At 39.3% G+C, this 21,966-nt stretch overlaps 1 protein-coding gene across 5 annotated transcripts in view; it reads right to left on the reverse strand.

Annotated features, from left to right (window-relative positions):
• Positions 1-639: 639 nt before the first annotated feature.
• Positions 640-21,966, reverse strand: part of CAST (calpastatin) — a 50,059-nt gene continuing 28,732 nt past the window's right edge. For 3 of the 5 annotated variants that reach the window (XM_088156239.1, XM_088156241.1, XM_014883854.2), the window contains 26 exons: positions 19,893-19,943; positions 19,574-19,630; positions 19,285-19,401; positions 18,159-18,257; positions 17,554-17,655; positions 16,924-17,004; positions 16,783-16,833; positions 16,084-16,179; positions 15,842-15,937; positions 15,040-15,138; positions 13,813-13,896; positions 13,088-13,135; positions 10,890-10,994; positions 10,506-10,601; positions 9,949-10,050; positions 8,828-8,911; positions 8,276-8,323; positions 8,015-8,110; positions 7,392-7,490; positions 6,534-6,635; positions 5,427-5,519; positions 4,952-5,005; positions 4,440-4,529; positions 3,540-3,619; positions 2,349-2,415; positions 1,774-1,854 (listed from right to left, as the gene is read on the reverse strand). In XM_088156239.1, the coding sequence (XP_088012365.1) occupies positions 2,358-2,415; positions 3,540-3,619; positions 4,440-4,529; positions 4,952-5,005; positions 5,427-5,519; positions 6,534-6,635; positions 7,392-7,490; positions 8,015-8,110; positions 8,276-8,323; positions 8,828-8,911; positions 9,949-10,050; positions 10,506-10,601; positions 10,890-10,994; positions 13,088-13,135; positions 13,813-13,896; positions 15,040-15,138; positions 15,842-15,937; positions 16,084-16,179; positions 16,783-16,833; positions 16,924-17,004; positions 17,554-17,655; positions 18,159-18,257; positions 19,285-19,401; positions 19,574-19,630; positions 19,893-19,943 (2,088 nt within the window). In that variant the 3' untranslated portion in view covers positions 1,774-1,854; positions 2,349-2,357. Of the gene's footprint in view, positions 1,855-2,348; positions 2,416-3,539; positions 3,620-4,439; positions 4,530-4,951; positions 5,006-5,426; positions 5,520-6,533; positions 6,636-7,391; positions 7,491-8,014; positions 8,111-8,275; positions 8,324-8,827; positions 8,912-9,948; positions 10,051-10,505; positions 10,602-10,889; positions 10,995-13,087; positions 13,136-13,812; positions 13,897-15,039; positions 15,139-15,841; positions 15,938-16,083; positions 16,180-16,782; positions 16,834-16,923; positions 17,005-17,553; positions 17,656-18,158; positions 18,258-19,284; positions 19,402-19,573; positions 19,631-19,892; positions 19,944-21,966 lie in introns of all 5 variants that reach the window. The other 2 variants (XM_088156240.1, XM_088156242.1) reach the window with 1 other exon arrangement.

The raw sequence follows: 21,966 nt of genomic DNA on the forward strand, positions 1-21,966 counted from the left end.
TGGTAGTCCAGAGTCCCCTTATTACTCCATCCTCACCCTTCAATTTCGGATGTGCCATTCTTCCAGATGCAGCCCTTCTACAGAAGACATGACCTCACACACAGGAATTTCTGGACCTGTCAATTCACTCTGCCTTTATCTGGACACAATAAATTTCAGTGACTTAGATCTTGCTCCTCCCAGCACAGCGGCAGCCCACAAGTTAGATTTGGTCAGCTGCGATGTAGCTTTGAAATCCAAAGGAAAAGGGGCAAAAAGTCTGTATCAGGGTCTTGATGAGCTTGTGAAGGCCTTTGTGGAGTGTCACCAACATACAAAGAAAGAGGGAGTGGGCACGGGAAGGGGATGGCCAGGGAGGTGGTGGAGTCACTGTTGCAAAAGGTGTTTAAGAAAATTCTAGATGTGGCACCAAGTGCCATGGTCTGGTTCACAAGGTGGTGTTCATTCACAGCTTGAACCTGATGACCTCAAGGCTCTTTCCCAACCTGGTTGATTCTGCAATTCTGTATTTTAAGGGTGTTTTTGAATATTAGATTCAATTTTAATATGCCAACATTTGTGGATTTAAAAAAAAATTATTTCTAGGCTTTCTTCTGCCTGACAGCAGTGGTGATAAATAAAAAGCCAGGAAGGGCACAGTGCATCCTTAAAAACTTTATTGGAGTGGCACGGTGCAGACTGCAAGTACAGTCACGAGTCTAAATATCCCCAACTTCAGTCCCTGCACCGTCCCTGCCTGCAGACCCCGGGCTCTGCTGCCAGCGTCCTCCCTCTGCCAGCCCAAGGCAGAGCTGTGCACATGCCAGGATGTGCAGAAGGACGTTCTGCAGGGCAGGGAGGCAGAGAGGCAGAGGAAAACCCACGGAGGTGCCCAGGGCTGCAGCAGCCGACCCATGAGAGGCACCTGGCCGTGCCTGTCCTGGCAGGGAACAGGAGAAACGGGGCTTTGTTCTCTGCAGCATCACCTTCAGCCCCATCCCTGTGTCCCCTGCAGGAACAGGAGGACTAGAAACAGTGCAAAATAAGATAAAAAGGAGCCACCCCTGGACCTGAGCTTTGATCGCTGCTGAGGCTTCTGCCCCTCCTTTCCTTCCCTACCCTTGTTGCGTGTTGGTAGCTGTTACATTTGTTATTTGTCCAGTCCAGAAGACTCCTGAAATTATGAGATAACAGTACAGATACAATTGGAAATAATGGTAATAATTAAAAAAAAAAAAGTCCTGCCCTAGTGTGTTTTAACTACGGCTAAAGGCAGCATCCCAAATACCTGCTTGATGTCCAGACGTGCTGGAAGAAGAGGCTCATCCCCAGTTTCTCATTCTTTAGCCACCCCACAGCTGGCCTACAGCTTCCCATCAGGAACTGCCTGAGCAGAATGCTGCACAGCCCAGTTGAGGGTAACTAAAGCTCACCATATTCCAGAATACTTAATGCATTCACTGCAAAGTTAAAAAAACGCTAGCACATATGAAGTCCTCAGAGATTTACAGGCACTATGTGGAGATTATGTGCAAAAGTCTGCAGATTTTTTTTTTCTTTTTTTTTTTTTTTTTTGGCATAGCTCTTCATTGATGCAATATATTTCCTGCAAATAGAAAGCATTCTTTCCCCCTGAATGCTGAAGGAAATTACAATAACGTCAGACTATATGAGTCTTAATAAACTGAATTGCTGGGGGAAAGAAACAAACCACCTGAGTCTACTACTGGGAAAAAAGAAAAGATGAGAAGTCCAGCAAGTATCACTGTACAAAAACCACCCAGAATAACTATGTGCTTTTGGCATCAGCTTTTGTTCTTCAAGAATAATCATCCATCCAGAGAAAGAAGACATTTTACATGATGCAGCAGGATCCTGGGGAGGAGAAAACAGAAGAAAAAAATAGTTAGAGTGCTCATTTTCTGTTAATTGGAAATATAACTCACGGCATAAATCTGGGAAGAATTATGGGAACTAGGCCTCCAGATGGGTCCAGAACAGAGGTAATGACACAAGGTCAATATCCTAAAAATCAAAACTCCCAGCTGAGGTGTGCTTGGTCGTCATTACTCTGAGAAAATGTCTTAGGGAAGCAGCACTTCACATCTTGGAATGCTTGGAATTCCAACAGCCTAAAGGAGTTTAGCTACATGAAGTAGTTCTGTAACAAACTGAACGGATAAAGGGTGTGAAAAAACTTTCCTGCCTGGGAACCCTGAAGTGAAAAGTCATCCCAAGCATTTTGCTTCAGCAGCAGTTTTAACCATGTCTTGGTTTTGTTCAAGGACTGCTAGCAACGCTCAGCTTTAATTCACAAGCATGAAATTGTCTTTGTGGTAGCCCAGGGAACAGGGAAGAAGAAATCTCACCTGATAAGGTTAACGTTTAGCTTGTTTTCTGCTTCTCAGATTTGCTGCTGGAGGACTGTCCCTTTGCCTAAAGAGAGCATGAAACAATGAGAAACTGAACCAAGCTAAAACCTGAAATCAGGCAGTGACAAGACACTTGTTGGAATCACAGCTCAGACATGAATACAATCTGCACTTGAAATACAGATAGCTTAGCCAGAGTGTTTGTGACTCCTGCTGTGTGCAAATATTTTCACCTTTTCACCATCAATTGCATTTCTTTCAGACAGAGTGGGTTGTGCCTGACCTTGTAATTCCCTGTTCCTAAACACCCTTTTACCCACACCAGTGATTAGGTCACAGCTCAGAACATCCTCCTGAAGAGGAGATAAAGACACCTCTCAGTTTTACACTGAGAACTGCAAGCCAGTCCTGTGGTCACACAAAAGACACCTGTGGTGATTCAATAACAACAACAACCAGAAATCCCATCACTGACATGTGAAATGTAAAATTTCCAGAGCAGATGTAATAATCTGATTCAGGCATCTACTGCACGTATCCTCTGTGAGAACAACATGATGGAACAAGCTTCAGCTTCACCCTGACCTGAATCAATTTTCTGTACTTAGGGATAAAAAAAGCCAAGCAACTGTTCTTATCTTCCGCTTCTCCCCCCACTTTTTTCCCTCCTTTGTTTGAATATAGAAACAGCTGTCTGTTTCTTCCCCACTATGTTCATTCATACTAATTTATGAAAGTATGTAGGTCTTCATTCATTAAAAAAATAATTTATGATAATAACTTGAGAATCTGGCAGTGGTACTTTTTAATTACTCTTCGGATGCTGTTACTCAAAACTGTCAAGACATGAGAGAAATTGTTGGGATCCTGCTCAAGGCAGCCATAGGCATGCAAAATGGGACTCTTAGATCAACAGATCTGGGAGGGAGAAGGCTGTAGAGCATGCACTTAAGACCCCCTCAGAAGACCACTCTTTGTCTGAAAGATACGAATTTTTTTGCCCCTGTTTATTGCCAATTTCCCTTGAAACAGAGAGGGGCCTTTCTCCTATGTGCATGTTTACAAAAACGGATCAAGTTCAACCTATTGATGCAACACTTCCGCCAAAATAACAACCCTGAAATGCAATTCCAAAATCCATCTGCCCCTCTTGTATGACTGTCCATACAATAATAAACATATTTATACCGTTTTAGGGTCTCTGGGCTTTCCTTTATCCTTTGAGCTTGGTTTAGTGGTCGTAGCTTCCTTTCCACTTTTGTCCTACACTCCAAAGAAAAAAAAAATAATTACAGTTACAAGGAGAATAGAGGACTGATAGCACCTGCTTTCTTTGATATCTGCCAAAACACAATCTTTTTAATAGGGTTTGCAGCAACACAGGCCATGCTGACAGAAGACTGCATCAGAAAAACTTGGTAGAGATGGGCAGATTTTGTATTTACTGCTGAGCAATAATGCTGCAGCAGCAGATTTACCCCTGGATTTCACGAGCAGGTGAAGCAGCACTTGAAACACCCGTGGTGCTGTCTTCATCTGCCTGAGAATTCTGTTTGCAAACAGCTCTTTCCTCCCAGGAACACAGCTGATTTGAATATCACTTTCAAAGCTGCTGCTCCTTTTCTTAGCTGCAGGACCTCTCCAGTCCATTCTTTCTGCTTTCCTATTGTCAACTCTGCTGTTTTCCCTAACATATCTAAAAGTCTTTGCTGTTCCCTGCTTTTTTCTCTACAAAACCCTCTCGAACTGTGTCTCAGCTCCAGCCAACAACCATTGCTGCACAGTGTCTCCTATCATTGAGCAAAGGCTTCTCTGTCTCTCTGCAGTTTTTGAACACTCTTAAAAGCTGCTACCACGTTTCTCTGCTAAACTTACTTCTACAAGCTTGTCTAAAAGGCTCTAATTACCACAAACCTTCCTTCGTCCAAATATTTAGTACACAGCAAAATATATCCAACTTCCACTGCAGAAGTGGGACAAACCCTGCATCTGGACAGGCTTCCTGTAAACCTAAACCAAGCTACTGCAAAGGAAAGTGAGGAGTGAAAAACCGTCTATTTTGCAAGTTATTAGCAGAAAATGTCCTACCTTTGAGTGCTGGGGTGTAGCAGGAGCCTTTGCACAAGTATCAAAGTCACCTGATAAGGCATCAATAGCTGCACTGTCATCCGTAGGTTTCTGCAATAATTTTAATTTTGAAGTCACAAAATGTGCAACCCAGCTTCCCACAGTCAAATTAGTGGTTGAGGAATTTATGTCTGCTTTAATTAATTATCTCTTTTCTTAAAGAAAAACACACCTGAACTCCACACATATGTTACAGAGATCTGTTGGAGGTTCTTAAGAGGCATGATTTATTGGACATTCATAATGCAGTTGTACATAAAAACTGCATTTATTGTGAAGAGTTACTCCTCACAAAAATTTTACTGTCCACTGCTGTTCCTACAACCTCCTGCATTTATGAGTATTTGCAATGAATCACCCTTTAAGCCTACAGTGACACAACTTTGAAACAAAATCAGATCCCACAGAAGGAAAAAAATCACAGAATAAATATCATCAGTATAAAAGAAAACAACAATAATCATAAACATTACCTTCTTTCCTTTGTGTTTCATGTCATCCTTTGCTGTTGGCTTTGCTGGTTTACTCTTGGGAAGAAAAAAAGCAGATCCTCATTTTAAACTGGTCAGATTAGTTTTAAAAAAACATTTATATATGACACTACTGTGGGTGTTCACAGATTGCCAATGAACCTGCAGTGTTCTGAACAGGTTCTTTAGTAGTTCAAAGTTATTTATTTGTTCATACTGCCCAGTTGGAAAAAAACCCCAAAATACCAAGAACAAAACTTCTTTTTTCCCCCCCTTCCTTTTGTTTTTGACTTACAAGCATACATGGATAGAGCTGTTCTCACTAAAGAACATGTTTTCTCACCATGTTTTACCCCAATATATAAACACAGTACAGACACTCATTTATTCTAATTTCTAATTCCAGAGGGGACAGACTGGCTTAGGCAGACTCAAATTTCCACAGCAGCAAATAAAAACTAGGGAAGTTTTTCCTTACCTGCTCACCTGACTCCAAAAGTTTTCGATAGTCAGGTGGGATTGTTTCATCTCTCTCTCCAAGTTTGTCTCTGTGTTCAGATTTAGCCTTTTCCTGAAAGTATTTAATAATTTAACAACTTTAATAACCATGTTAGAAATATTAGCAATGAACAAGTCAAAGGGCATATCGGACCTAGGACAAATATCCTTTTTCACTTTAAAATTTTAAAACTACTGAGAAAAGCCACTTACATTCATTTCATTATGAAGTATGTTTCATGCCTGAAAGTTTCAAAAACTACATTTATTTTTCTTTTGGCACCATACCAGGAACATGCCACACAGAACACCACAACGATATTTTTAAGCAGACTGCTGGAAAACATTTTTGTCTTTCTATAATGCAGGCATTTTAGGGCTCTCTTTTTCCCTTTTCATCTAGCTAAGATTCCAGCCTAAACCTATTGATAGGCAGCATATGGTGTTTTTTTTCTTTTCCCCAGTAATTTACTTTACCTTGGCTATTTCAAATTACAATTTATTACTACTATTATGCAGAAATTTATTTTACTGTTAGCAGAAGGGCTTTTACAGATTTTATGAAAGACTAAATGAAGACAAAACCAACAGAAACAAGGAAGTTTAAAAATGTGCCTGATTAAGTAAACTTGATACTTGTGGTTATAGAAGTCAAAGCTTGATAAAAAGAGGGCCAGAAAATCAGTTTTAGAAACAGAGGCCCAAGGAGAAACCTGAAAAATGATGAGAATAATGATGGCAATGAAAGGCACTGAACTAAAATGATTTCAAATCTCCCGTAACATTTCAACACTTACCTCCAAGTGGCTAAGGTATAGTAACCAGATCATAATTTTTTATAGAACATACAATTAATCCAGATGACTGAGAAGTGGTTGATATACCTATATGTATGAGCATGGATTTTTTTTTTTCTCCAATACCTTACTCTTACATCTAAAAACTCAATGCCACATACTCCTGTGAGTAGCTCAGAACCACTGCAGATTTTGGGGGTTTTGGAGGGGTTTTTTTTGTTGGATTGGTTTGTTCCCTTCCACCCCTCCCTCTCCCCCAGTTGCTCAAGTTTCAGAATGTTTTTTGTTACCTTCACTTTATCCACAACTGGTTTGTTCTCATCAGGGTCAGGTTCCCTCTGTCCCAGGGAATCAGACAGGAGATCCAAGGCTTCATCCATCTCTTTTCCTCCCTAACAAAGCAGAAACACATTTGTGAAAGCACATCTGCTGCCAAAATGATGTAATTCATCAATCTACTTTAAGTACTGGCTAATGAACTGTAGAACTTGAGTGAACAAAGAGCACTCCCTTTGTACTTGCAGTGTAGCACAATAGCTGGGGAAAAATACAGAATATTTCTGACCTACAGAAAACAAAATTTCAAGAAGGGCTTATGGAATTTACTCGAATGGTTTTCTTTTTTTATAGCTAAGCCTAGCTGCTGTAATGAAAACAGATCTATGAAATGATTGGCAATTGTTTGGCAACTATTGTTTAGAAATTACCATTCATTTTGCAATTTTATCCAGAACCTGGATGGAAAAAAAGTCCTTAAAACCAACACAGACCAGGAGGAGCTTTATATTCCCCTTCCAAACCAGGCTGGGAGCACCAGGGGAAGATCCCTCTGCATAGATCAAAATGTGAGAGCAACATTACAATAAACACCAGGAAGGAAAGTTCCCCTGGTATTCAAAGGTGGTCATGATGCTGCCTATGGGACTCTGTTGAAAATGGAGTATCCAATCATTCTTTTTTCTTTCCTTTTTTTTTTTTTGTTTCCCCCAGAGGAACATTCTCCGTCTCTGCAATAGCCACTTTTAGCAATAAATTATTAAATTTTGCAACAGTCCACACTGATCAAACTGTATGGATTATGCTGCTGCCTCTCCTCACTGCTCAGACCCTCTTTTTGGGGTAAAGGACCTACAGGAGAGGTTTCTTACAGAGGTAGAAGGTGCAGGAGCTGCTGAGTGCACTGAGGAAACCGTAGCAGCAGAGATCACATCCGAGGAACTTGCAGGCTTGACACCATCCTTGGCTTTCTGGAAGAATAAGGCACACAGGGGACCCAGAGAAAAACACTCATCAGACCCAAAAAACACATCCAAAACACAGCATGCACACAGCTGATTTCTAGGATTTAATTTTCCTGAGGAGCTTTGCTTATTTCAGATAAGCCACATGTTGTGCAACTGTTCCTCATCTCAATTTGTTCTTCCATCTCAACCACTGGGTTAAATCTCACCACATCTGAAGTTTAAACAGGTTTAACATGACTCCAGAAGAACTAAGATTTCACCAAGCCATCTAATATTCCCAAAAAACCCTTTTAAAAATCCTCAGCTGCAAAGCACTACTTAGCAAGCAATTGGTAAAAAGGTAGGTCACATAACTAGTTTATTTTTGTTTGTTTTTTAAAGTCCTGCTCTGCTATTAACTTACTGCAAGTAGTATTTTTAGTTCTTGGATTTCATTTAAGGAACTTGATAAAGGAAATACAGAAAATGTCATGATTATTCAAACAACTTGAAAATAAAACCAGATTTCAGAAATCTAATACACTCACCTTTGGTACAGTTGATGCAGGTAGTGGTGCAGGTGGAGATGGAGAACAGGAAAACCCTTCTGTCAAACCCTCTAAAAGCTCATTTTCACTCATAGGCTGCCATTGGCAAGAAAAAAAAGGAAGATTATAAGTCTCTTCATCTCTTAAAAAGTAAGAAGGTAACATAGCCCATTTTTAAAATGAACACTAGGTAAACCCTGCTGACATTTGGTAAGTAAGTCATGAATGAAACAATTATTTGAAATTATCACTTTTTTTTACCTGTGACTTCTCTTCTGGTTTTGGTAGGAGTGGTTTTCCATCTTTATCCTATAAAGACAAAAACCCCTTGCATTAAACCTTAAACGGCCAAGCAATACAAACACTCTGGGAGCACTCTCTGAGCAACAGAAAGTGTTACACAGGACAGGGACCTAACCAGCAGCCTCTACAGCATCTACTGCTGATACTCAGGGTGCCACTTAAAACATCCAGGTCCTTGGGGTTTTCTTAACAGCTTTAACCAATCACAATTTATTTTTTTCTAAAATATCAGAAGCTGCTGAAAGACTCTGGTGGACTAATCTCAGACAGAACTGGTACTCTGCAGATACCTGCATCTAAACCACTTCTATGCCCATGCAGGCATCCAATGATAGATGACAGGTATTTGTGGGAACTGAAAACCAGAATTTCTAGATATTTCTAGGTATTATAAAACCTATTTGGCTGAGCCAAAACATCAGTGTTTCAAAATGAAATGGGAGTCTCAGTTTCATCCACACATTTTGAGGAATGGAAGCGAATTAAGATTAAGCACATTAAATAAATTACTTTGGCTTCTGTTAATCGGTACTCTGGAGGAATTGATTCTTCTTCTTCACCCAGTTTTTTGTGTTGTTTCTTTTTGGTTTTCTCCTGTGAAGGCAAAATAGGAATCACAGTGAGAAAAAAAGCTACTCACAGAAATGCACCTGAGCAAGCTTCCAGCCCTCAGTCTTCTGATTCAAATTGGTCTTTCTCATTCAATCCAGCCACCAGATACAAATGTCATGGGAGTTAAAATAAAGCATTTTATCTTGAGAAAGCCTTCATTCCCCTGTCTGTTTCTTCCTCTGTGTATCAGAAGTGGCTCTACCTATTTCAGTGAAGCTATCAGAGCTAAGTGAATAGACAAGGGTGGATCAAAATCAAAAATACCTCTGAGTCTGAATTCTTTACATTTTTGGAAATCCACTCAACAGCTGTCTGGACTGCACACAAAGGAAGGCTGAAGAGAGAAATCAGTGGTCCACTTGAAAAATTATTACCCCCATAGAAGTTATGCTGGGAAAATGCCAACTAAGGAAAGGGACTAAAGCCAACTTTGGGAACTTTTGCCTGACAGAATTCCAGCCACCAGAAGGGCTGGTTTCTGACTGCAGCCAATTCAATCTGGTATATCAATCTGGTTTAGGGTGGCACATGGGGGTATTCAGACTGTGCCTATGAATAGCATTCCCTTGGACAGGATTTCAGTGACTTACTTATGGCTGGCTCCCTATTTAAACCCCAAAAGTTTTGTGCATAATTTAAGTAATTTCCTAATAATAATTTCCTAATTTAAACCCCTCATCATAAATGTGGTTCCTTCAGGAAAAGGAGCACACTAAGTGCTACTCCTGATGCGCATCTTCATTCTGCTTCAGTTCAGCAGGACACAACAAAACACAGTTTTCAGACACTGAGGGAACTACTGCACTGCAATAGTCAGAATTATTAGGAAAGTGTACTCATTGTGTTGAAATCCTACTAGTACTTCCTAAGCAGAACAGAATGGGTTTCAACAGTACATTCTGTTTGTAAAAAAGTTTAAACATACTATCTACTTTCTTTGTGCGACCTGAGGAAATGGAGTAACACTGAAGGCGAATACATCAACAGTCTATTTTTTGAGGTCTGATTTTTTTCTCTACCTTAACTTTGTCCACAGCAGGCTTCTTCTCCTCTGGATCAGGCTCCCTCTTTCCTAGGCTACTGGACAAGGCTTCCAGTGCTTCATCTGACACAGGAGCAACCTGCATGGGTATTGATACAGGAAAAAACAATTTTTAGTCTGAAGAAGCCTGCTTTTGCCTTTTCCTGCAGTCCCTATTCGGCTCACAAACAGCATCCCCTTTAGGGCAGTAAGAGCTGGAGGACACCACAAGAACCATCAGTTTGACTTCCTCTTTGAGGAAGGTCACTGACCATTCAGTTTGTGCTTGACTTGGCTCTTTTTTTTGTTTTGTTTTTTGCTGTTGTTGTTTATTGGGGGGGTTTTTTTGTTGTTTGCTTGTCTTTTGTGGGTTTTTTTGTTGTTGTTCTTTTTGTTTTTTGGGGTTTTTTTGGAACCACTCAGCCTTTGTGGGTTACCACTACGGAGGAAGAACATGCAATACTAAAATGAGCATCCTGGTGGCATCCTCTACCATCCCATAAATGAAACACTGAGTTTTGCTTCAGCTCCAGCTGAAGGGGCTCCACTACTTACTGAGGACACAGGAGCTGCAGACTGCACAGTGCAAGCTGTGGCACGAGGGACCACTTGATCCTCAGTGGCCTTTGCAGTCACAGAACCTGATGGCTTCTGAAACAGAACAATTTACACAATATTTTAGTGGATATGCTTAGAAAACACAACATGTGCCCATTAAATGGCTTTTTTTTCCCCTAAATACAGTACTAAACGAGAATGAAAAGTCTAAATTTAAAGGCAGAAGATGCTCAATGAAGACTGCCAATACTGCATGTTTTGCTAAAGGCAACGGGAAGGGTAGAACAGGAAGAGAAATGTGCTTTTTGAAAGAACAGGAGCACAACCCAGTCTTAGTAAAACACTCAGTGTCAGCTTCTCCAGTGAACCAGAAAGACATACTTTGGATGTGTTGCAAGTCTTTGGTACTTTGGGTTGAACTGCAGGCTGTGCAGGGCAGGCAAAGTCCTTTGAAAATTCATCAACAAGATCAGATTCATTCAAAGGCTGCAACAAACAAACAAAAAAAACCAATCAAGCGATCAAACAAACAAAAAAACCCATATGTGGCACAGGTGACTCACTGTCTCTTTTTAATTTACTTTTTCAAGAGCTGTTATTTCAGCTACTCATAAAGCAGGAAAATATCTCTAGCTTACACTGAAATAACCTTTCACAGTTACATGCAACAGAACAGAATTAATTTTGCAGTGCATAAAATTAAGAAAAATACATTTCAGAATAAGTTTTTTTAATCATAAGTCAATATAATATAGAGAACTGTACATATAATATAAAACATAATGTAGAGAACCAGATACAGAATGCTCAAGACAGGGCTACTGAAAAGGAAAATACAAACTCTTAATTAGGAAGAAAAACGCTAATATTTACTAGCAGAACTAGAGTTCCCTGAAAGTCCCCTAGCCTGTCCACTGACTGCTGACACTCACTGGTTTCCACAGTGCGTGTTTTGGTGAATAAAAATGCAGTTTTAGTTTCCTGCTGTGTGTGATATATTACAATCTACTGACACTATGTGAACTAGGCGTCTGCAATCCATAGATCCCTACATCTATAAACCTGAAGCTCCTGGAATCCTCCAAATTACTGTTCAAATGTTACTCCTCTGAAATGTAAATCCTCCAAATTACTGTACTAAATGTTTAAATCTTTGCTAGCAGTGATGGCCATTCACCTACTGCATGGAACTTAACAGCTTAGAGACAGGCTCATAATGCATAAAAAAATGACATTTCTGAGAGAGAAATTCCCTCATTCCCTTCCCCTAAAAGGCACTTAGGTAGTAAGTTTTATTCACTAAGAGTAATGTTACTGCATGTGCTCAATGCTAAGCAGAGTGGAGGCCCAAAAGAAGACAAACACTAGATGAAATCCTGGAGGAAGGACTTCACCAGAAATCATGGAAGAACAGCAGTGGCAGATGGTTTCCAGCTGTTAACACAGCTTTTCCCATTTGAGTGATTTTGGTTTCTGATATATAAATATGTATAAAAATATAGCATAGAATAGAATAGAATAGAATAGAATAGATGGAATATTTCTTATATATAATATTATAGATAATATTATAGGTAATATTATATCTATATATCTATATCTATATAAATATCAGTGGTGATCCCACAGGGTTCTCTCCTGGCAGCAGGTCCTATTCCCCCAGAACAGAGCTGTTCACTTTTTCTCCTCATGACAGGAGTTCCCTTCTGTGCAGCTCTCAAACATCCACCACTCAAGACAACCACACATGTCAGCCCTGATGTAAAAATTTTTAAGAGACCAGAAGTCTTTTTTTTTCCAGTACTTTGCATTCCTTCCCTCCACCCTCTAACACTGAATAATATGAATTATTTCAGATTTCTGCTCAGAGGGCACTCAAACTGGTCCTGACCTTCACACTCATTTCAGGAGAGCAGAGATTGCCTGTGCTGTTCCAATTTCTGGCAGCACTCCTCAGCTCACAGTATTTCCAAAGTGGAGCCCTCAGTTTCTCTAGTGCTTTGCTACTGTTCCTTTGCTTTTTCCTGTGCCTTTAAAATAGTATCTGCTACTGTCTCTTCCAGTATTTTAATCCTCTCTTGCGGTTTCTAGGCCACAATGGATAGTCTTTGCAAAGTCCAGGTTGTTCTTTGTGATTAGGAAAATGTCCACAGCAGCTTTTTTTCCTCTTTCCGGACAAATTTCTTTATATTTGATCACTAGCAAGAGGAAACTGTCAAGAAAACAAAAGATTTTCCTGCTTCACCTCTTTCTACCCTTAACAGCTTCAAAAGACCTCTACAGAATACTTTTCACTAACTCCCCACACAGCTTTTCTTTGAGTTAGCAGTAATTTATGTAACTCTCTCCTGCCTTGAGCTCTCTAAACCTTTTCCTCATATATGTTCTTCATTCAGAGATAAGTGAATTTCAATAAAACTAACTTCCACTTGATGCTTCTGACCAGCAGGTTTTGTGCAAGGAAGTAAAACTCACAAGCAGACCAAGAGACTTACATCGTGGCACAGAGAGAAGTGATGACAGAGAGGGAGAAAACAGGATAGCTAGCCACACTCCTACAATATTGTCAGTTTTCTAACCTTTGGTTTTTCTTCAGGCTTCGGCAATATTGGTTTTCCATCTTTATCCTGGAAGGAAATTAAATGTTATTGATATTTTTCTGTTGTTACAAGAAGTGCCATCCTCAGTAATCATCAGCAAAATCATGTAAAGTAAATTGCATAGTCAAGAATTAATCAGTGACAGGAATTCCCCTAAATGGAGAATTTTTACATGGTCATATAAGTAGATCAAAAAAGCAAATGGGATGTCAGCACACTACAAGAGACCAAAAAGTGTTCTGCTGTTGTTTTGGTTAACTTTGATTCAATCTCCATCACTTTGGGTGACAATCCAGGAAAAAAAAATAGAGTGCAATTTTCCCACCATTTTACATCAGTGTTTCAGGGTTACATTACAAGGGATACCAAAGAGCCCTCCTGCAAAGGGATGGATTTTACAAGGCTGAGATTTAATGTCAGAAACAAGAAATGTGACTCTTGGAGAAGGAATGGGTGACTCTGCCATTTGAGATGACTCACCCATCTCATGGATGAAATGAAATTTTTACCCACAGTGCCTGGAAAAAACAGTGATTCCCACAGAGGAAGAGAAGGAAATAAGAGATACAGAAATCACCAAGGAGAGAGCCATTGATTAAATACTAGCTTAGTTTGTTTTCCCCATGTTCTTTCCCTCTGTAATGAAATAAAAGTGTCAGGCACAGTGCCCTGCCTACAAAGCAATGGAGACGTGAAAAACTTACCAGCTCTGGTGTTAACCTGTACTCTGGAGGTATTGTATCATCACGTTCTCCAGCTTTTTGTTCCTTTTTCTCTTTGGCTTTTGCCTTAAAAAAAGAAACAACATTAAAAGAAGAACACTTAAAGAAATTAAAATAAAAGCTCCAAGTACACAATTTCTCTTATCAGGATTCTTCTGCCTACCGTGTACAAAAAAACTAGCATCAGATGAAATTACTCTATGTATCAAGATACTAAAACTCCTCAATTTATTCCTGCCAAATGTCTGTGGTAAAATCACCGTTTTTTAAGATTAAACGCCATATGTGAATATGGCTGAATTATTTTAAATCCTAAAAAACTCTAGATAGTATTCAGAGCTCTGTCTTTGTGGCAGACACGTCTAGAATTTTTGTATGTACAAAATCATCAGGTTTTCTTGCATTTCAGTACTCTGATTACACAAGGCATAATTCTGTGTCTTTTCCCATCACAGGCACCAATACAAAGTTTTTAATTCTTAGGGCCAACTTCATGAAGAAATACATCCACTAAGTTATCTAAAAGCCCAGACTGACTAAATCTGCAATACAAGAAGCTCTTTTTTCGTCAAAATTTAGGTCACCAACAGAAGATTTTTTACTGTTTCTCTGTAATTTGTTCTCTCTGAGCTATAAGTGAAGACAGGAAAAACTTGTTCTAACGATGGTTATAGACAGAGTTTGCAAAACTAAACCTAAAAGTTAAAGCTTAACATGCAAACACAGAGTAACTTCTTAAATTCTACCTGTTGGGGAAAAACAAAACTCCCAAAAGATAGTGAAAGACTCAAATTAGAAGGATAATGGAATTTGATTGAGAAAAGAAGCACACCCAGAGGAAGTAAAAAATCAAACAGCAAATATGTGCAAAATGAAAGCTTGCTATAAATTGTATAGAGTGCTGGAGGGAAAAAAACCCAAAACAGAGCTGTATCTACCCGTGAATGTATGTTTGCTTGTAGAAGCAAACAAATCATATGGTCACAGTTTTCCAGACCAATATACTATGTCCTACTCTACCTGTATCCACTTGGGATTCTTAATGTTTTTTTATTTCCTTAATCACTGGAGACTCACACATTCCTTAGGCCTTTGATATCAAAGTAATTTTCATGTCATTTTACACATTTTCCCAGTGTCTAACAAGGAGAACTTGGGATTCCACAGCCAGAGTCTGGAAGCCAGGGTAAAAAAGGAGTGAGGTGTTACCTCTGACACTTCTACAACAGGGGTCGGATCTTCTTCAGGTTCAGGTTCAGGTCCTCCAAGAGTATCAAGAAGAGCATCCATTGCATCATCTTTCATTTCCTGTATTTTAAGAAAACGTGCAAACCATTTTGTTATTTCTTTAAATTGACACGGGTTTTCACCTTAACGTATTTTTATACTGCATATGAAGGATACAGCCAGCACCAGATTGGCCATTTTGGTTTGGCTTTACCCAATTACCTTAACACCAAGTTACGTAACAGAATTAGCACAGCTTTAGTTAGACATGAGGCTTTTCTTAAGGAGAGAAGGAAACAAAAAGGAAGTGAAAAACTCCCCAAAACCCAGTGTCACAATGCCGTCTAACACAATTCTCATATGCTTTGACATGGCAAACTGAAAAAGTGTAAGGTCACAATTTCTCTATTCAGAGGAAAAAAAACAGAAGGTCCAAAAAACATGAGAAAATTATATCATGTCAAAGTTCTAAACATAGAATACAAAGCGACAAAAATTTTCCTACTAATATTGCTACTCTACTTCCTCTAATGCGAAGAATCACAGTTATTCCCCAGAATCCAGAAGGAAAATCATCTGATACACTAAAGTGTATCAGAGCTTCAAGGCACAATGGAATCTGGGCAATGGCATTTCTTGTTATTCCTGTATTTTCTATAATAAAGAGGATTTACAGTTGAAAATGAGAATGATGAGCATCTTTAGGAGAACAAAACACATAACAGCATCATATGCCTGTAAATTTTAATTATAAAGTAACCAGTGAAAGAAGGACTATGTGTACCTCTTTTGATTTTGTTTTCTTCTCCTTAGGAGGAACGGAGGTCTTAACTGAACTCGCTGCTTGTGCTTGCACAATTTCTCCTTCTTTATTTGGTTCCTACGAGCAAGATGAAATTACAGGCAAATTCGCAAAAATAGAAAAGAAGCAGGAAATTTTATCTACTGTAATATTAAATATTATGATAACAGCATCATTTTTTCCACACAATAAAATGCATGCAATGGCAAGGAAAGTGTCAATACCTCTGTCACACTTGTCTTCTTCTCCTGAGCAGAAGCAGCACTGCAGGTGAAGTCAGATGACAGGGCCTCTGCAAGCTCCTCATCTGTCATTGGCTTCTGAGCAAGGAATTGCAAACCAAGTTATAACCATGAGAAAATTCAAGTATCATCACGGGTCAAACTCAGTTTACAGCCTGAGTATTACAATAATTACTCACACAGTGACTTCACTGGCACAAGTTCCTGACATAACAAAAAATAAAGGTGCTTGCTCCCACTGGCTGATTCATGTCTCATATAAGCTTTTCTTTTTAAAGCTTTTAAAAAAAGCTTTTTAAAAAGTATGTCAAACTTCCAAACCAGCAAAATTACACTGGCTGACAGAAATGTCTGGCCAAGTGTAGAAATACAAGTAGCCTTTGCTAAAGAGACTCCTGCTTGCACAGTATTTCTTCCCTTTGTTATTTGTATGCCAAATATTTCTGAAAGCATTTCTTTGACTCATTTCAGCTTCAGCATCGTGAAAAGTCCTACAGCTTTATTAAAAACATCTGTGCCAAGCTCTACTTAGTTTTATCACTAGCTAGGTTATTTGGTACCCCTCATTCCCTTCCCATTGCCTGAGACTTCTGGAGAGCAGGCAACATTTATATTTTCCTATTAATCCAATGATAACCGGGTTACTTTCACCTTCCAGTATATTAAAAAAAAAAGTCTTACTTCATCTTGCTCATTTGATGTCGGTGGGACATCTTTGCCATATCCTTTGCTCTAAAATGAGAATTAATTTTATAGTAAATGGGAAGCAGAAACATCCAATATTGCAGAAAACACACATGAAGGATGTGTTTTTTAACTCACCTTCAACAGTTTAACATACTCTGGAGGGAGACTACCTTCCCGTTTGCCCATTTCTTCCAAGTATCTTGAATATATATCTTCCTGTGAAAATAATGCACACATTAATGTTTGTGTACCATTCTTTACTGAAATAAATTTCTGATAAGAGTTACCTACAGTGATATTGCCAGAAAGAAAATGCAAATATTGACTAGGACACTCTATAGTGTCTTTCAGTACCTATTGTCTTCCCACCTGCTTCAACAGTGCTCATTATCCAGCAGAACATTCCCAGATTCCTAATTTAAGCCATTTCACTGTCTCAGACCATGGGATGTATTGCTGAACCTAGACTGCTTTTTAAATAGTTATCAATTCCAAAATTTTTGTCACGTTTTGCTGAGCCACTAAGCTTGTAAACTAATCCTTCTTACATGACTCTCCCATTCAGACTCAGAAAGACCTGAATTCTTCAACAAATTCCCAAAACTGTGTCATTTCCATATTAACAAAACCAACTTTAAGATGTAACTGTGCACTCTGTTTTCACTCTTCACAGTTCCCAGTCCCGGATCAACGCAGTAATGAGCAACTACAGATGTAATTTAGGAATGAATCTTCTAAGAAATAAGAATGTGAAGTGTAAAATACCGTAATTTCTGGGCCAGTATAAACCGGAGTAGTAGGCATATCTTCCTCAGGTCCACCAAGGGTATCTATTAAGCTGTCAAGAGCTGACTCATCCATACCAGGCTAAAAAAATAAGCAAACCATTACAGAAGTTACCAACATGCACACATGGGGAAAAAAAAATCTTAATCATCTGGTGAATCTGTAGAATACTCCTAGAAACCAACCTAAAATCTTTCTTTCAGCAGGACATGTATTTGCCAGATTCTTCAGTGAGAACGGTTATAAACTCAATTCTCCAGTGTCATTAACAAGGTATTTTGAATTTGTGCATCAGTGGATACACATACATATTCAAATATAACTAAAGATAGGGAGCAACTGATTTTAAGCTTGTGTAATTTTAAGCTAGCTTCTAAAGAAGTCCTATTTGACAAAACACAAATGACACACCACTTGTTTTTTACCTCTTCCTCCACCATCATACATACACTGAGGATGTATCAGTACTTAAGCAGTTATCCATTCTTTTTTTTTTTTCCTGAAACCGAAGTATTTCAGAGAGAGAAGCACTCTCTGAGACATTATTACAAGGGAAGGCTTTGTCTAGGGCTATGTTTACTAACCTCAGTACTTGATTTGTCAGCAGCAGCAACCACAATTGCACCAGCTGTGCCTGTTCCAGCAGCTGCACCAGCCACTGTGGACACTTCCTTGGACTTTTGCTGGAGAAGAAAAAGAAGAATTAAGAGATAGCTTATCGCAATGTTAAAAAATGAGATAAAACGAAGTAAAACATCCAACACTGAGGCTGTGCAGAGTTTTTTGGACTCAGCAACTGGCTGGTACAAATGCACAGCACCCAGATGCTTGGGTAGAGTGAGCTACCATCACAAAAGCTCTGTTTCCAGTGGGATTCTGCTGTGGGAAAGAAAGCCTTCTATCTTAAGCACTCTACCTCCTTCTTTCATTCTGCCAGTGAAAGAAATCTGTAGGGCAAAAAGGACTTTGAGGCCCCTTCCAAGTCTCTTTGGAAAGCTGCCATTTACTCCTGGAAGCTCTCAACGCACCATTAAGTTCCAGCTGCAAAAGGTGCTCAAGCAGATGGGGTGGAAACTGCTGCAGGCAGAGAGGTGGAGGGGCAACATCACTGCAAAAAAATGCAGACTTCTGCATTGCTGACACTCCCATCTACTGCCAACAATCAGTGTGTTGTAGCAGAGCTGCAGGAGCCCTTCGTGTTACCCCAGCCTTGTCACCAGACATGAGCATACCAGCAGCCCAAAACGTCCACATCCTGATGCCACCATATGCTTTTCCTTCATATTTTTTCTCCATTTGCCATGCGGGAAAGACTCCTCTCCAGCCTTTTTTCCCCAAACCTTTCTCACTTTAGTTTTTTTTGGAGCCTTGTTCAGGGCTGACCTCCTACATTTGGAGCCAATGCTGCAGTGAGCCTTAAGGGAAGAGCCTGACAAAGAACCAGTGACAGCTGTGTAGCTACAAAGAACTTTAAAAAAACTGAGAGAAAGAGAAAAGAGCCCCAAACCCAAAGGAACAGGCCTAAAACTGTGATGATGTTCTTAATGTTGTTTGCTTGGCCAACAGCTTATCTACACTGTGATTTCTGGGGGCCCAAAAGCCCAGCTTTTCAGCTAAAGAAGCCATCTTGATGTGCATTCCTAACATCCCCTCAATAAAAAAGCAAAAATTGGCTAAAATAATAAAAACTCGTTGCTGCTTCTACCATACCTTTGCTGTCTCTGTGGAGGTTGCAGGTGGAGGCTGGTCAGCCTGAGTTGTAGTTACTTTTCCTGTGTCATTTGGTTTAGAAGCTGTTGTCACAGTAGGTGTGGTTTGTTTTTTTCCCTGTGTAGAGATAAACTATTATCACTAGATATGGAGGGCTGGCTTTTTGGTTTTTTTTCAAACTATTCTTTCAAGCGAAAGACAAAAGTAAAATACCAGAAGGAACTCTCAAAGAAGTTAAAAAGTTCAAAGACAGCTAGAGAGAGAAAGGGGTAGAAATTATACAACTTACATCACTGGGTTCCTTTTGCTTCTCTTCAGACAGCTGTTCATTTTGAGAGTCTGTTGGCTGTCATAAAATAAAAAATTTGAGATAATTTACCATTTCCACCACTTAGTGCTACGGAACCTGATCCATGCTAGTCCAAAGAAGCACAAGACAGATCTAAAGATGGTTCACAGGACACTTCGAAGGCTGTCCTGAAGTTTATGCACGGCTATGCCACCAGTTTCATGTGACACAGAAACAGCCAAGAGTTCAGCCTCTTTTTTCAAAGTTAGTAAAAGACCAAAGTGCAGCAACTCTGCAAAGGTGAAAGGGAGGTATTTACCTTGTCTGATTGCGCGTTTTTTTCAGATCCTGCTTTGGTTGTTGGTGCAGACTGAAATATAAACAACATTTATGCAGAGATTAATATGCATGGTTATTTGCAGAGGATGAGATTATGTAAAGCAGAATATCAGACAGGTTCACAGTTGCCAGCACACACGCTGCCTAACTACTACACACTAATCTTGCAGTTCACAACATCCTGGTAGTGATTTAAGAGCTTTAAATGTGTGCAAACATCCACACACAGACACACTCATTCCTTATGTGGGGAATTGAGAGGGAGTGATGTTAAAATACAGTAACCAGCTTGATACCAAATCCAAATTGCCACTAGCAATTTCTGAAATAGCCTCAAGTATTATTTAATGAATTATTTTTCACTAATTTATCAATGAAATAATTATAATTGTGAAGTCAGTAATTATAAAAAATACACGTAATCCTAATGGAAAATACATTAATTGCTTAGATTCAACAGCAGATACACAGGGCGGGATATGTTCAGTTAATATCCTTATACAACACACAAATTGAAATTTTGTGGTTTTCCTCTCCTCTGTAATCTCCTAATGCTTATTTTACAACAGAGGAGGACAACCTGGCTAGGATAGTATTACATGACTGCACTTCCAGGGTTTACACCTGAAAATCTTCTGCAGCCATGCCATAAAATCAAGCCCTGTGATTCATTCAGTCAAAGTACAGTAAGCAATAAATTACAACAGCAAGAACTAAAACTGAAAAATTAAAGAATTGTTATGTCTGTTAAGAAGAGAGAAACCCAGCCTCCTCACCACGTTTTTCCTCCTATTTTTTCCTTGCTACTTCAGCTGCACTATGAGCAACACAAAAAGAGCCTTTCATCTGCCAAACACTCATTACCATTTAGAATCACTCAGCTTCCGTTTTCTGGCTGACCACACAGAGAAATTTGCTAAGTTTGTTTACATTTTGTTACGCAAGTATCCACAACCTCACACTGAACTGCCGACACCTGGCTGGGAAATCCTGAGCACACATTAAATGCAGATGCCTGGGCATAATCCTGGCAAAGGTCTCCAAGCTTTGAGGGACACACCTCCACACATAAGTGGAGAAATAATGATGGAGAATGAAAAGCAAAAATCCTCAAAGTGAGAAAAAGGTACTAAAAGTAAATACTAAAAAAATAAAAAAATAAAAATCATCACTTAAGGTCACAGATTCCCACCCTCTCCACAAATTCCCTGCTTTATATTTTGTCTTAATGCTTAAAAACTGATTAAAGCACAGCGACTGTCAGGTTCAGTCATGCTTTATGTGCTCCCACTTGTGTGTCCTTTTTACGTGACTACTCAAAGACACACATCCATTTTTGTACCTGTATCTAAATAATCCTGTAATGAAAGGTTAATCCGAAATTTTCCTAGTTTTTAAGAAAAATTAAGGTTGAGTGTGTTTCTGTACCATCTATAGCAAAGAGTCAATCAGACATGAGGTGTCCTTCTGCAGCAAAATGCAAAAAGTGTAACAGCAGTGCAAAGATGAAGTTCAAAAAATACAGAGTTTGGCTTTTCTTGTTCTGGGATTACTGCCTGCTCAGGATTCTGAGTACCCTTCTGTCAGAGCACAAATTCAGGGTTTTTTTTACCTGCCTTTCAGAAGAAGACTAAACATACCTTATTTTTGCAGGATCATAAAATTTATCTACTTGCACTTCTGCCCACACCCAACAATACCTGTACAGAACACTGAATACAAATTCTCAACCTGCCAAACCAGTTATGAACAACTGTAAGTCTTCTTTCTTATACTGTAAGTATGATTTTACTGTCTACTTTATGCACCTTCTGTGTGAGGCATTCACTATCCTTTGGAAATGTTTGAAATACACAGAATTGCGCATACTATAAATTTATGTTTGGTGATGCTGAAGAATAAATGGACCCATATGGGCAAGGATTTGATTGAAGACTTGCACACAAAAGCATGCTGAGGCCACAATAAAACACATGATTATAAACACCTGCTCAAGAGACACAAATATTTAGACACACTTCTAGCAATTACAAAGTTCAAATCTAATTTAAAAA

The sequence above is a fragment of the Sturnus vulgaris genome, chromosome Z (assembly GCF_052056855.1).
Source record: "Sturnus vulgaris isolate bStuVul1 chromosome Z, bStuVul1.hap1, whole genome shotgun sequence".
Lineage (NCBI taxonomy): Eukaryota > Metazoa > Chordata > Aves > Passeriformes > Sturnidae > Sturnus > Sturnus vulgaris.